The 12110-nt window shown below is 45.6% G+C and overlaps 1 protein-coding gene across 8 annotated transcripts in view; it reads left to right on the top strand.

Moving 5' to 3' along the window:
- HECTD4 (HECT domain E3 ubiquitin protein ligase 4) overlaps positions 1–12110 on the top strand; it is a 121969-nt gene that overhangs the window by 74760 nt on the left and 35099 nt on the right. For all 8 annotated transcript variants that reach the window (XM_028741328.2, XM_028741329.2, XM_028741332.2 and 5 more), the window contains exons 34-44: positions 990–1174; positions 2068–2221; positions 4296–4576; positions 5641–5830; positions 5915–5996; positions 6234–6436; positions 7999–8134; positions 8932–9114; positions 9343–9513; positions 10241–10410; positions 11625–11740. In XM_028741328.2, the coding sequence (XP_028597161.2) occupies positions 990–1174; positions 2068–2221; positions 4296–4576; positions 5641–5830; positions 5915–5996; positions 6234–6436; positions 7999–8134; positions 8932–9114; positions 9343–9513; positions 10241–10410; positions 11625–11740 (1871 nt within the window). The remainder of the gene's footprint in view (positions 1–989; positions 1175–2067; positions 2222–4295; positions 4577–5640; positions 5831–5914; positions 5997–6233; positions 6437–7998; positions 8135–8931; positions 9115–9342; positions 9514–10240; positions 10411–11624; positions 11741–12110) is intronic.

Below are 12110 nucleotides of genomic sequence, written 5' to 3' on the forward strand. Positions count from 1 at the left end.
CGCTGGCCCCCGGCCTCTTAAGTGAGATGGGCGCACAACCCCAGAGTCTGTCAAGACTGGCCCGTACGGGCAGGGGTACCTTTACCTTTTTATGAGAAGGGTGTATTCAGTGGTAGAACACATGCTTTGCACACAAAAGGTCCCAGATTCAATCACCAGTGTATTCAGGTAGTGATGGGAAAGAGTCCTGTTTTGAAGTGGCTCCCCAGGTTTCCAATCGGTGTCAATGTAACTGAGCTGGACGGAACAATTGTCTGACTACTGGTATATGGCATAAAGGTCTCCCCATTTTGATGCAGTTTAGAGCAGTTCCTGATTCTTCCAGATATCAGCCCTTTAGTTCTTCCCCCCACCCCAAACTAGTTCTTTTCTGACCTGGTTGAAGAAGAAACTAATCAAGGGGGACTGGGAGAAATAGAAACTGCTTTAAACCACACCAAACAGGGAGACACTGACACTTTTTTAAAGCACCAAGTCCCACTGAACTGAAAGGAATTTACCTCTGAATAAACATATTAGAATCTTGCCTATGAGAATAGGCATGCTGGGATTATTATGGGGAATATGGGAACATACATTAAATGCTATGTAGAACTGTAGCAGTAATTCAGTTTCTAGATGCTTGTGGAAGAGCAATGCCTTAGTAGCTCTAAAGAGCCCTAGTGTGAAAAGGGCTAGAGCAACTTCACATTGTATTGAGAATGCCAAGGCAGCCTGTATCAGTTTTTATGTCCAAATTTGCCTATAGATAGTTAAAGATCTTGCTCTTCTTTCTGGCCATAGCTTCACCATGGGACTCAGCATTCAGAATATAATTAGAACAATGAAAATAGTTAAGCACAAGACACCATGGTATTATATACAGCAGCAAAGCAGGAAATGAGATTGACAAACACTGTATATTTGTTATGTGGTTTCAACTCGGGCATGTATTAAGAGGGCTAAAATGTTACTGTCACCCCACTGTCGTGGTTCATGTTTCTGGGCAGGAGTGAAGAGAAGTGCCTGGTGCGGAGTGGCCTCGTCCAGCTGATGGATCGCTTGTGCAGCTTAAGCAGCGTGATCGAATCCAGCTCCAATGAGAAGCAAACAAAGAAGCAGAAAGTGGCCACCATGGCTTGGGCTGCATTCCAAGTGCTAGCCAACCGTTGTGTCGAATGGGAGAAAGAGGAAGGTAGGGGCTTGCAGGCCTGGCCCTGGTTATGTGAACTAAGATGCTTGACAACATATTTGTGCAGTAAAGAGATACGGAAGCTTTTGGTTGAACTGATTGCTCAGTGGCAATAACTTAGTGTAAAACTCCCCTGGCTGCTTTTTGCTTCATTGTCCATCTACACTCTCATTTTCCAATGTTGCAGCTCTCTTAAAGCAGGCATGGCCAAACTTGGCCCTCCAGCTGGGACTACAGTTCCCATCATCCCTGACCACTGGTCCTGTTAGCTAGGGATGATGGAAGTTGTAGTCCCAAAACAGCTGGAGGGCCAAGTTTGGCCATGCCTGTAAAGCATCTCATCCCTTTTACAGCTCTTCACTTTTTCAAGTTTCTGACTCTTCAACTTTTTCAGACTAGTTTCTAGACTGACTTCTGTACAGCATTATCACTCCCCACCTCACTCCCTTTTAGCTAATCAGGATATAGACTCTCTTATGCTTATTTTTCTCCTTGGCTGCCAGACTCTGAACTTTTGACATTCCTGTGCATAACTTCCTGAGCAAAACATCCTATTATACTTCTAATTCTCCTGTGGACTTTTGACTTTCCTATGCAGGAGAGCATCTAAATCAAAAGCAACCATCTTATAACTCAAGTTTCACAACCCCAAACCCAACAAAAATGTCTAAAAGGCCCACTCAGGACTATACTGCTTTTTTGTTTTTTTAATGTTGCTGTACACCACCTGATATTTTATCAGTGGGTGGTATTTAAGTACTTTTATAAATCAATAAATGTTTCTACAACCTCCAATCTACATTTTTCATTATAGGTGTTCTGCTTTTTCTAATAGCTTTTCAGTGTGTTTTAGTTGGATCTCATCAACTATGATCCCATTTATATTCCTTTTGCAGGCGGATCAACTGAGGCTGTGCACTCCGGTTTGGCTCGCCAGGTCTCCAGTCTCTTAACCAACCACCTGGCACGTGCCACAGAGTGCTGTGGCAACCAGGCAGCTGGGAATGATGCCCTGCAGGATGTGCTCAGTCTCCTGAATGATCTGTCTAGGTATGGCCGAATTCTTGGTCTGTGGCTCACACTTTAGACTAGAATGAACTTGTTTTAGTAATGTTGGTGGCAGAGCTTTGGAGTAAAAAAAACAAACTATTGAAATTTTTGTGTGAATCATAAATCAAGTATATTTGAGCAGCTTGATACAGGGTACCTCGGGTTACATACGCTTCAGGTTACATACGCTTCAGGTTACAGACTCTGCTAACCCAGAAATAGTACCTTGGGTTAAGAACTTTGCTTCAGGATGAGAACAGAAATCATGCAGCAGCGGCACAGTGGCAGCAGGAGACCCCATTAGCTAAAGTGGTGCTTCAGGTTAAGAACAGTTTCAGGTTAAGAACGCACCTCCGGAACAAATTAAGTACGTAACCAGAGGTACCACTGTATTCTTAAGAGGGTACTTTCTCCAATCTTCAGAGAGTAGCTGGAAGTAGGGAGGCAGAATAAAGGTCCTCCTTTATTCTCCTTCAGGTTACAATGCGCTTCAGGTTACAGACTCCGCTAACCCAGTACCTCGGGTTAAGAACTTTGCTTCAGGATGAGAACAGAAATCGTGCTCCGGCTGCGTGGCAGCAACGGGAGGCCCCATTAGCTAAAGTGGTACCTCAGGTTAAGAACAGTTTCAGGTTAAGAACGGACCTCCGGAATGAATTAAGTACTTAACCCGAGGTACCACTGTATGCTATGCTACTGGACCAAAATCCATTTGGGTGGCAGAATCTAACACCCACAGTTTCCTGTAGCACATTTTCTTCTTAGTATGTTGTGTCATTAATGTAAGTAGGAAGGTTAATTTGAGTTGACTCTGCAATCTTGTTGTGACCCTTGAATTTTGCGGGAAGTAATAGGGAAGGTTTTGTTGTTTAAAATGACTCAGCCAATTTCAATGTCTTTTATTTTGTCCAAAGCTGTGTTGTTGTGAGAGCTGTCCTCCTGCCTTTTTCCATGGAAAGTGGAAAAGGTTGCCTTGTAATTTGGCCCCCAAAGAGTCATTTTAAACAAAAAGCCAAAGAAACCCACTGTTAATCCCAGCAATAGCTAAAACACATCCCAAATAAATGGTTGCAGTTCACAATCGTTCCCTGATTGAAGATGCATTGCTTCTAGTCTTTTTAGCTCTGTTTCTACTCTCCAGTTGAGAAATCACTTAGAACAATTTTGCCAGGCTTGGAACCCAAGTTGTATAGAACATCCTGCTTTCACCTGATTTTGTTTCAAGTCATACCTTGGGTTAAATGTGCTTCAGGTTGAGCGTTTTCAGGTTACGCTCCACGGTGACCCGGAAGCAACAGAGCATGTTACTTCCGGGTTTCGCCACTCGCTCATGAGCAGATGCTCAAAATGATGTCATGCGCATGCGTGGAAGCGGCGAATCGCGACCCGCGCACGTGCAGACGTGGGTTGCGTTCGCTTCAGAATGCAAACGGGGTTCCGGAACGGATCCCGTTCGCATTCAGAGATACCACTGTGTGTGTGTGTGTGTGTGTGTGTGTGTGTGTGAATATTTGCGTCAGCCATTGGCCATAGCAATAAAACAACAACACGATATACAAAGAAGTAAAAAGTCAGTTCTATAAAATACAGTTTAGGGTTTTGAATCAATAGTCAAATAGTGGATCTTATTCTAATTGCCCCAGCTAAAAACCTTGCAACCTTTGCTGTCACCTGCTCATCTTGATCTGCCAAGAGAAAGGACACTGTGGCAGTGGCTGGGTGACCCGGAATGGACAATAAAAGAGGGGTGATAACCTCATTCCTCAAGTCTTTATAAAGAGTGCAAGCCAGAAGGGCATGCGCCACCGATTCAGTACTGCCATCTCCACAGGGACATTAGTGTTTTTCGTGTGGAATCTGTTGGAATCGTCCCTCAGGTATAACCGAGGGCAATGCATTCAATATTGCGAGAGAAAAGGTGCATCTATACTTTAGAATTACTAGGTTATGCAGATAGGGTGCCAGAGAATTGAAAAGGGTAGGTTCTAGACAGACAGACAGACAGACAGACAGACAGACATAGATTTTTTTAAAAAAAATGCATTCAAAGCTGTTGGTGTTTGTCTTCTTTCAGGAGTCACATTGGCAAAGCAATCCTAAGCCAACCAGCCTGTGTATCCAAACTTCTCTCTCTGCTCTTGGACCAGCGTCCCTCTCCAAAGCTGGTCCTCATCATCCTTCAACTCTGCCGTGCTGCTCTTCCACTCATGAGTGTTGAGGACTGTGGGAATGTCGAATTGCCACCCTGGAGTTACTCTGTGCCCTCCCTAAACAGTGAGCAGGATGACCCCAGTGACCCAGCTTCTAAAATTGCCTCCCTGCTCTTAGCAAAACTGGCTGATTACGTGGTACCAGGTAGGGAATGCTCAAGATCTTGAGAAACTAATCATTGCTGCATGAGAATTCTGGGAGCGTCTTTCACTTTTGTGATCCTCCTTTTATAACAGCTTGGAAACCTCCACAAAACGTTGCAGGGGTGGGTCACAGAAGCACGTTGCCTCAGTACTTCCATTGTCTGCCCTGATCTCCCATAGCCTTTTTGGGGGTCTGGACCAGCAGATGCTACAGGCCACTTCCACCCCTGTGTTCCAGCTCAGCCTTTAAGGTTGCCTTGGAGTCTTGTCTCAAGCCTCCCATATATGTGCTTAGCCTGGACCTCAAGGCTTTTCAGAGAGATGCTCCCAGTAGCTGGACGACAAGTCTGGGCTTTTCTTCCCCAGAGAAACCTCTATTGCTCAAATTGTAAGTGTCAGTTTGCACATGCAATATCCTTAGGACAGGACAGGACCATTTCATGCTGCAAGATTGTTCTCCAGTGCAGTGGATCTTAAGACGCCACCATGAAATGATTTTCCTGCAGACAGAAATGCCACTTTTGAATGTTCTTTGAAGTAAAAACCATGTGCCAGGAAAAACTAGCAAGGCTTTCTTTTCCCTCTTCCAATGCTCTGTGGTTTAACGTAGCAAAAGATCAGAACTGGGAAAGGAGTCTCAGGAGCTAGCTAAACTTCTCAAAACTTAGATGTTTATGTCTGACCTAGGCGATTGTGGAGAGTTGGTGTTAGTGTCTCAATATTCCTGTTTGCAGTTTAAAGTACCGGTATTACAGTCCAAGCAGGACTCTGCCATCACATTTTGCTGCATATGCATATCTATAGACCAAGCCTACACCCTTTGGAATCAGCGTGAGACATTTTTTTTTCAAACTGACCTTTGGAAGCCTGAGATACTTCAGGATTAGGACAATAGATGGTCTCACCATTGTAGCTAGGAGTTATGTGATTATCTTGCCCATTTCTGTAGCTTGGTATAGGGCAAACTATGAATTGAATTAAATTTCTTTAGTATTTGTATACTACCAGAAAAGGTATAGAATGTGTTTACAGCTATTGCTTAAAGCTTGTTTTCCTCGCTTGCAGGATGTCAGACGGTTCTTTCTCCAACTGCTTCTGAACCTGATACTTCATTGACAAAAGCCAGCCCAAAAGGTTCCCTTAAAGGAGACAAAGATCCAGGAGAAGAGAGTGAGGCTGTGGATGGCAAACTTTCCATTTTCATACATAAGCGGGAAGACCAGTCATCTCATGAAGTGCTTCAGCCATTGCTGAGGTAATTTGAACTCTGTGGAGCGCAGTTAAGAAATCTGAATGCTGCAGCCAACATTTATTCTGTGTTTTATCCTTCCCTTTGTAGTAGCTCAGAAGGTCGGCCATTTCGCCTTGGAACAGGAGCCAATATGGAGAAGGTGGTTAAGATGGATCGAGATATGACCAAAGTAAGGGCAAAATAAATTAATTGTGTGAATAGCTTAATCTGCTTTGCAAGAGTGAAAATAATAATTACAATTTTTCCCCCAGCAAGAAGATGTGGCTTGCCAATTGATGCTTTGGTAGTTAGCCTGCAGGACTAGAAAAAGAGGGATTTCTAGTGATAGTTAACTTTAGGGTAAATGGCATTGGCCCGTGCATTCCAAATACTGTGTGAGTTGCAAAAGAGCTTCTTTCTTTTTCAGAGTGGTTGCTGTGAAGTGATCACAGAGGAAGCAGCTGCCGCTTTGCGGAAGGCCACCAAGTGGGCACAGTCTGGATTGATTGTGAGCGTGGGGCCACCGGTAGAAACGGTCAGTCCCGAAAGCACTAGTGGCCTGTCAACTGGGGACAAAAAGAAAACAGCACAAATCTCCATTTGCAGGGAGCGGAACTCAGAGCTTGCCAGGTACAGAATCTCTGCTGGTGTCCAGAATACCCTGATGTAGAGTGGAAGTGTACTGTACTCTTCCACCCTAGGCTTAAGCGGGGACAGGCATATATCTATGTTGCTTAGAGACATAGCTGTCAACCTTCCCTTTTTTTGCGGGAAATTCCCTTATTCCAGCGCCGTTTCCCGCTGCTTCCCGCTGCTATCCCGGATTGTTAGATATCCCGTAGACTGTCCCCGGGACAGGTGAGGCTGCTGATCCCTTATTTTCGAGGCTCCTGATCCCCTATTTTCAAATCTGAAAGTTGACAGCTATGCTTAGAGATGGTCACAAAAAGGTGGGCATAGGACTTTTCTATTCTCCCTGTTTGCTCAAACTCTGCTAGGGAGAAACTTAAATATTCTTGTAAGTTCTCCAAACTAGTTATAAGCACATCCCATTTCAGCATTTCCTCAAAAGCGCATGCCATTGCTGCTTTCGTCTTATGGCTTTATCAGCTGCTGAGTCACTAAACAAGGTATTTCTCACCTTCTTTATCCACTAATGAGACCTCTCCCATCCTTTTTATCAACTTACAAGGCTTTTCTCCTCTTCATTTTTTTCCAAGCACCAAGGTCTCATACACAGTCATCTTTTTTGTAAGTCAAAGGTCTTAACAGCCATAATCTCAGCCACACAATTGGTTTGTCTAATCAAAGGTCACTCTGACCCCTAGTTAGCTTCCCTGTAGACCAGAGGTATGGGAAGCGGGTGGCACTGTGAGTTAAACCACAGAGCCTAGGACTTGCCGATCAGAAGGTCGGCAGTTCGAATCCCCGTGACGGGGTGAGCTCCCGTTGCTCGGTCCCTGCTCCTGCCAACCTAGCAGTTCGAAAGCACATCAAAGTGCAGTTAGATAAATAGGTACCACTCCAGCAGGAAGGTAAACAGCGTTTCCGTGTGCTGCTCTGATTCGTCAGAAGCGGCTTAGTCATGCTGGCCACATGACCCGGAAGCTGTATGCCGGCTCCCTCGGCCAATAAAGCGAGATGAGCGCTGCAACCCCAGAGTCGGTCACAACTGGACCTAATGGTCAGGGGTCCCTTTACTTTACTAGACCAGAGGTAGGAAACCTCTTTCAGGCTGTGTGGGCCACAATCCGTTGTGGGCAACCTTCCAGAGGTTGCATCCCAGTGGTGCTCGGGGCCACAGGCAAAAGTGGGTGGTCTTACCTTTGTACAGTGCATCATATTCTACCCACGCAAATGTTGAAGGTTTCTGACTTGCTTTATGTTTCTGACATGCACGTCCATGTCTCCATCCTTTATCCAGGAAAGCGTTATCACAGTTCAAGGACACTTTCCTGCCAGAAAAAGGCAACGGAGGGGGTAATGGAGTAGGGCTGGTAAAATGTGGGGCCGGGCAGAGAGGCCTTGAGGGTTCTGCTTGAGGTTCTGCTGCAGGCAAAGATGACATGGAGCCAGATCTTTCCACTACTGTCATCCACTTGGTTTCACCCACACTTGCTAATCAAAGAGTTATTTGGGCCTGGCAGGGGTGGATTAGCAACTTACAGCCCACCATTGATTTTTCTCAACAGAACTGACCCTGTGAGGCCCTTCATCAGTGGCCATGTAGCAAACAGCATGGCGGCAGAGGTGATTGCTTTGCTCCACAGCTTGCTCATGGCACCAGAATCCAATGCAGCTCAGATATGGACAACCACAGCTGAAAAAGTAAGTCAGAGGAGGATCCTTAGCTTCTTGGGTGTGGACATGAAAGTTGGGAAGTCACTTGCCCAAACTGGAACATGGCCTTTTACTGTAAGCATAAAAAGTCACCTGGAATTCAGTCAGAAGAAAGCAATTATGCAAAGGTAGGGCCTACCGCAAAATATTGGAGTGAATCCAGTATCAAGGATACTACAAGTTGTCAAAGGCTGAAATTGACCACTTCTCCACACCACACCCCTACCCCTGTCCTTGTTTTCCATTTGCTTTCCCTAGCCAAACCCCTTTCTAGAAAAATAAAAGCTTATACACAAAAGCTTATACAAACTTAGTTGGTCTCTAAGGTGCTACCCGGGACGCGGGTGGCACTGTGGGTAAAAGCCTCAGCGCCTAGGGCTTGCCGATCGAAAGGTCGGCGGTTCGAATCCCCGCGGCGGGGTGCGCTCCCGTTGCTCGGTCCCAGCGCCTGCCAACCTAGCAGTTCGAAAGCACCCCCAGGTGCAAGTAGATAAATAGGGACAGCTTAATAGCGGGAAGGTAAACGGCGTTTCCGTGTGCGGCTCTGGCTCGCCAGATGCAGCTTTGTCACGCTGGCCACGTGACCAGGAAGTGTCTCCGGACAGCGCTGGCCCCTGGCCTCTTAAGTGAGATGGGCGCACAACCCCAGAGTCTGTCAAGACTGGCCCGTACGGGCAGGGGTACCTTTACCTTTACCTTTAAGGTGCTACTGGACAATTTTTAAAATTTTATATTTATATATTAGAAAAATAAAGTTTGTGTGTATTTCTCCCATACTCCCTCAGGTCCTTTCGCGTGCTCTGATGTATATTCCTCAGCTGGGAAAATATGCAGAAAGCATCCTGGAGAATGGCAGCAGCAGCGGAAGGAAACTCGCCAAGCTTCAAAGGATCGCTCGCCAGGCAGTCGCTGCTCTTTGTGCTCTTGGTGGCTTCAAAGAGACGATCAAAATTGGCTCTGAAGTGCAGGTGACTGGCCGTGCGCCCTTTAATTCCTCACCCCACTCTCTGTTCTGCAAATCAGTGGCAAAGCTTCTGTTTGAGGATATAAAACACTGCCATTCTTTCTGTTATGGCTGCCATGTTCCTCTGTGCCGTGCGCTAGGTTTATTGCTTCATCCATAGCAGTGACTTATTTATAGCCCCAAATAAATCTAACCTTCATTCCTGACTGTTCCCTCTTTCTCTTTTCAATAGGTTTTGGGTAGGGGAATAGCAGGAAGCATTGGAGTGGTGGCATCTATTAATGAACAGGAAGGTATAGCAACGGTCAAATTTCCGCCTACCAGTATAGACTGTAGAAAGACCTCCCAAGCATCAGACATTTTAACTATTCCATTATCTAGGCTCTGTGTTCCAAGATCAGAGGTAAGGTCATTTTAAAATCCAACGCTGAGCGTAATACTTCAACCGTGTAAATAAGCCGACAAAAGTTGCTGGCCTGCAGTTTTATTTTACTACCCTGCTATAGAGACCAGTAGCTTCAAGAGAAGCCTTCTCATCTGTGGTCACCATGGGAACATAGGAAACTAGCCTCAGTTAGTTGTGGATTTGCAATTGCTTCATACGAAGTGGGCTGGGGGAGAAAGGATAGGCTTCCCTTCCTCTGTGGCCAGCACAGAAACCTGTGTGGGATGCTGGAGAATGGGACAGAGACACATTCATTTTCTGCTAGCCCTCTTACTTCCCTGCATGAGATTATTTGTCACAAATAGCTACTGGGTGAGTTGTTGCATGCAAGGCTATAGGACTGAATTGTCAAATTCAAGCTGCAGTTTAAAATCTGAGCAGCTTTTTAGAGGGGGCACTTCATGAGCGGGTTGTTGTTGTTTTGAAAAGCTGACATGGGGCAGTTTGGGCATTCTGTAAGGTAGGCAGTTTGAAAGTTTTATTCCAGTGATATATAATGGAAATCATTGAGCTTTTGTGGCTATCTTGCCATTTTCTTCTTGGTTTGTTACTTTTTAAATGGTGCAGTGTGTTTTTGTGACGATGTAATAATGAGGCTATATAACTCCAGGTAATTCCCTCATTTCCCATAAACTAACAATTTGAATTTAACTTTTTACCGTGCCCCCTCCTCCTCCACCACCAGGCATTGCCTCTCCATAAACTGTCCATTACTGAGAAGGTAGTACAGGCAGTCCAGTCCATGTTGCTTCCTCAGGAGGGAAGTCTCTCTATTTATACCTCACTTCCTGCAACAGGAGATGGCTCAACTCCAGTAATGGCAGTGGTCCGACTCCTTGCTGAAATTAGAACCAGGTGAGTGGTGGCGGTTCCGGCAGTGGTTGAGCTGTGGATGGGAGGCAGGTACCACGAAGGGCTGGGTGCTTTGCTAGGTGGGTTGGAACTGTAGGGTTGCCATATTTTGAAGAGCAGAAAAGAGGACACAAATGCAGACTTCTGCTTTTAACTATGGATCGCTATGACGCCTCTACCCATGAAAAAGGGACATGTCCTGGAAAAAGAGGGCTTATGGCACCTCAGAAGTGAAGTGGATACGGGGTGAAGACAGATAGAGAAGACAGAGCTCATGGTGAATCTGATGAGCTCCACTCTGCCTATTTATTATTAAAAGTGTAAAATGAACACTTAGTAATTGATTCATTACTTTATTAATTGTAAGTTCCTTGGGATAGACATTTGCCTAGAAAGCAGCCTACAATATTTTAAATTTTATATAGAATATTATAGCAAAGAAGGGCAAAGCTGCTCCATGGCGACATTGCAGAGGGCAGCCCGTCAGTATCATGGTTAGGAGGCTTCCTATTGTAGAACCAGATTTTTTTGGAGCTCTGGCCTAGAGAGGAAAAGTGCATCTCAGCTGTGCACCGCAAGTGCACTTCCAGATCACTCACTGCTCTACGTTATGTCTGTCTTCACCCTTTATTCAGCAAACAGCAAACATATCCACTGGATACAGTGCATGGCTATACTGAAAGGACTTGTGCCACTTTCAGGCAACCTGTTCATTGAGCACTTATTCTGATTTGTTTGCATAAAGTTTGCAAGGAGGGTAACAACTGTATGCAGGCAACGACTGATTTACATGCATCCAATTGACGTTTGACAGCGCACACTCGCAACGTGGCAACCTGGAGGTTGCCGGAAAAGGAGGCAGGGCATATCAGGGTGGGGTAGGCTTATGCTCCCTCTGCTGATGTACGCGGGGGTCAGGAATATTTTCCCCGGCCTAATCGGTTGTTGCCTGTGCTGAGCATTCGTTCTGATTTCTTTGCAGGAAGGTTTTCCCATCACTTTCTTTATCTCAAAAAGCCCAGTGAGACCTAATGAACAACGAAAACCAGTAGTCCTAACTAGCAGGCAAGGGATTATTTTCCCCAAGACACTTGTTTCTGCCAGCAACACAGAAGGGATCTGCCAGCAATGCAATCTGTGTAATCTCGTGCATGTTCTGGCAGGATTTTTCAATCCTTGTTGTCCTTTTTGTCTCCTCCTCTGCCCTGTCTCCCAAGAGCATGCCTGGTGATGGCACAGTTGCTGGAGGATAGCTCCTTCTGTGAAGAATTCATCCAGCAGTGTCCAGCTGCTGTGGAAGTCCTCAACCACGTTGCCCAGGAATGCAGCCCTGGTAGGAACTCCGTCTTACTTAATGCAGCAATGAGCTTGGCCCATATTTAAGATACAGTGTGTGTTTTTGCTGTAGATTGCGCCCACAGTTTGATTGAAATAAGGTTGGCAACTAGGTTTGACCAGTCTGGAGCAGGGCAAGTGGCTACATCTTCACCCCAGAAGTGGCCCTACTTAATTAATTAATTAATTAATTACATCTGACAGCTGTGCGGTCTGTTCTGAAGGGAGAAAAAGAGGATGCCAGGCAGCAAGCATTTCTCAGTTTCTCCTCCTTCTTACAGCCAGATGGCGCTTAAAGGGTTCACTTTACCCCCCTGAAGAGCATGATAGCCCAACCAGCTGCCATCTGGAAGCCAGTTTGAGTCCAT

Source organism: Podarcis muralis, chromosome 7, assembly GCF_964188315.1.
Source record: "Podarcis muralis chromosome 7, rPodMur119.hap1.1, whole genome shotgun sequence".
Lineage (NCBI taxonomy): Eukaryota > Metazoa > Chordata > Lepidosauria > Squamata > Lacertidae > Podarcis > Podarcis muralis.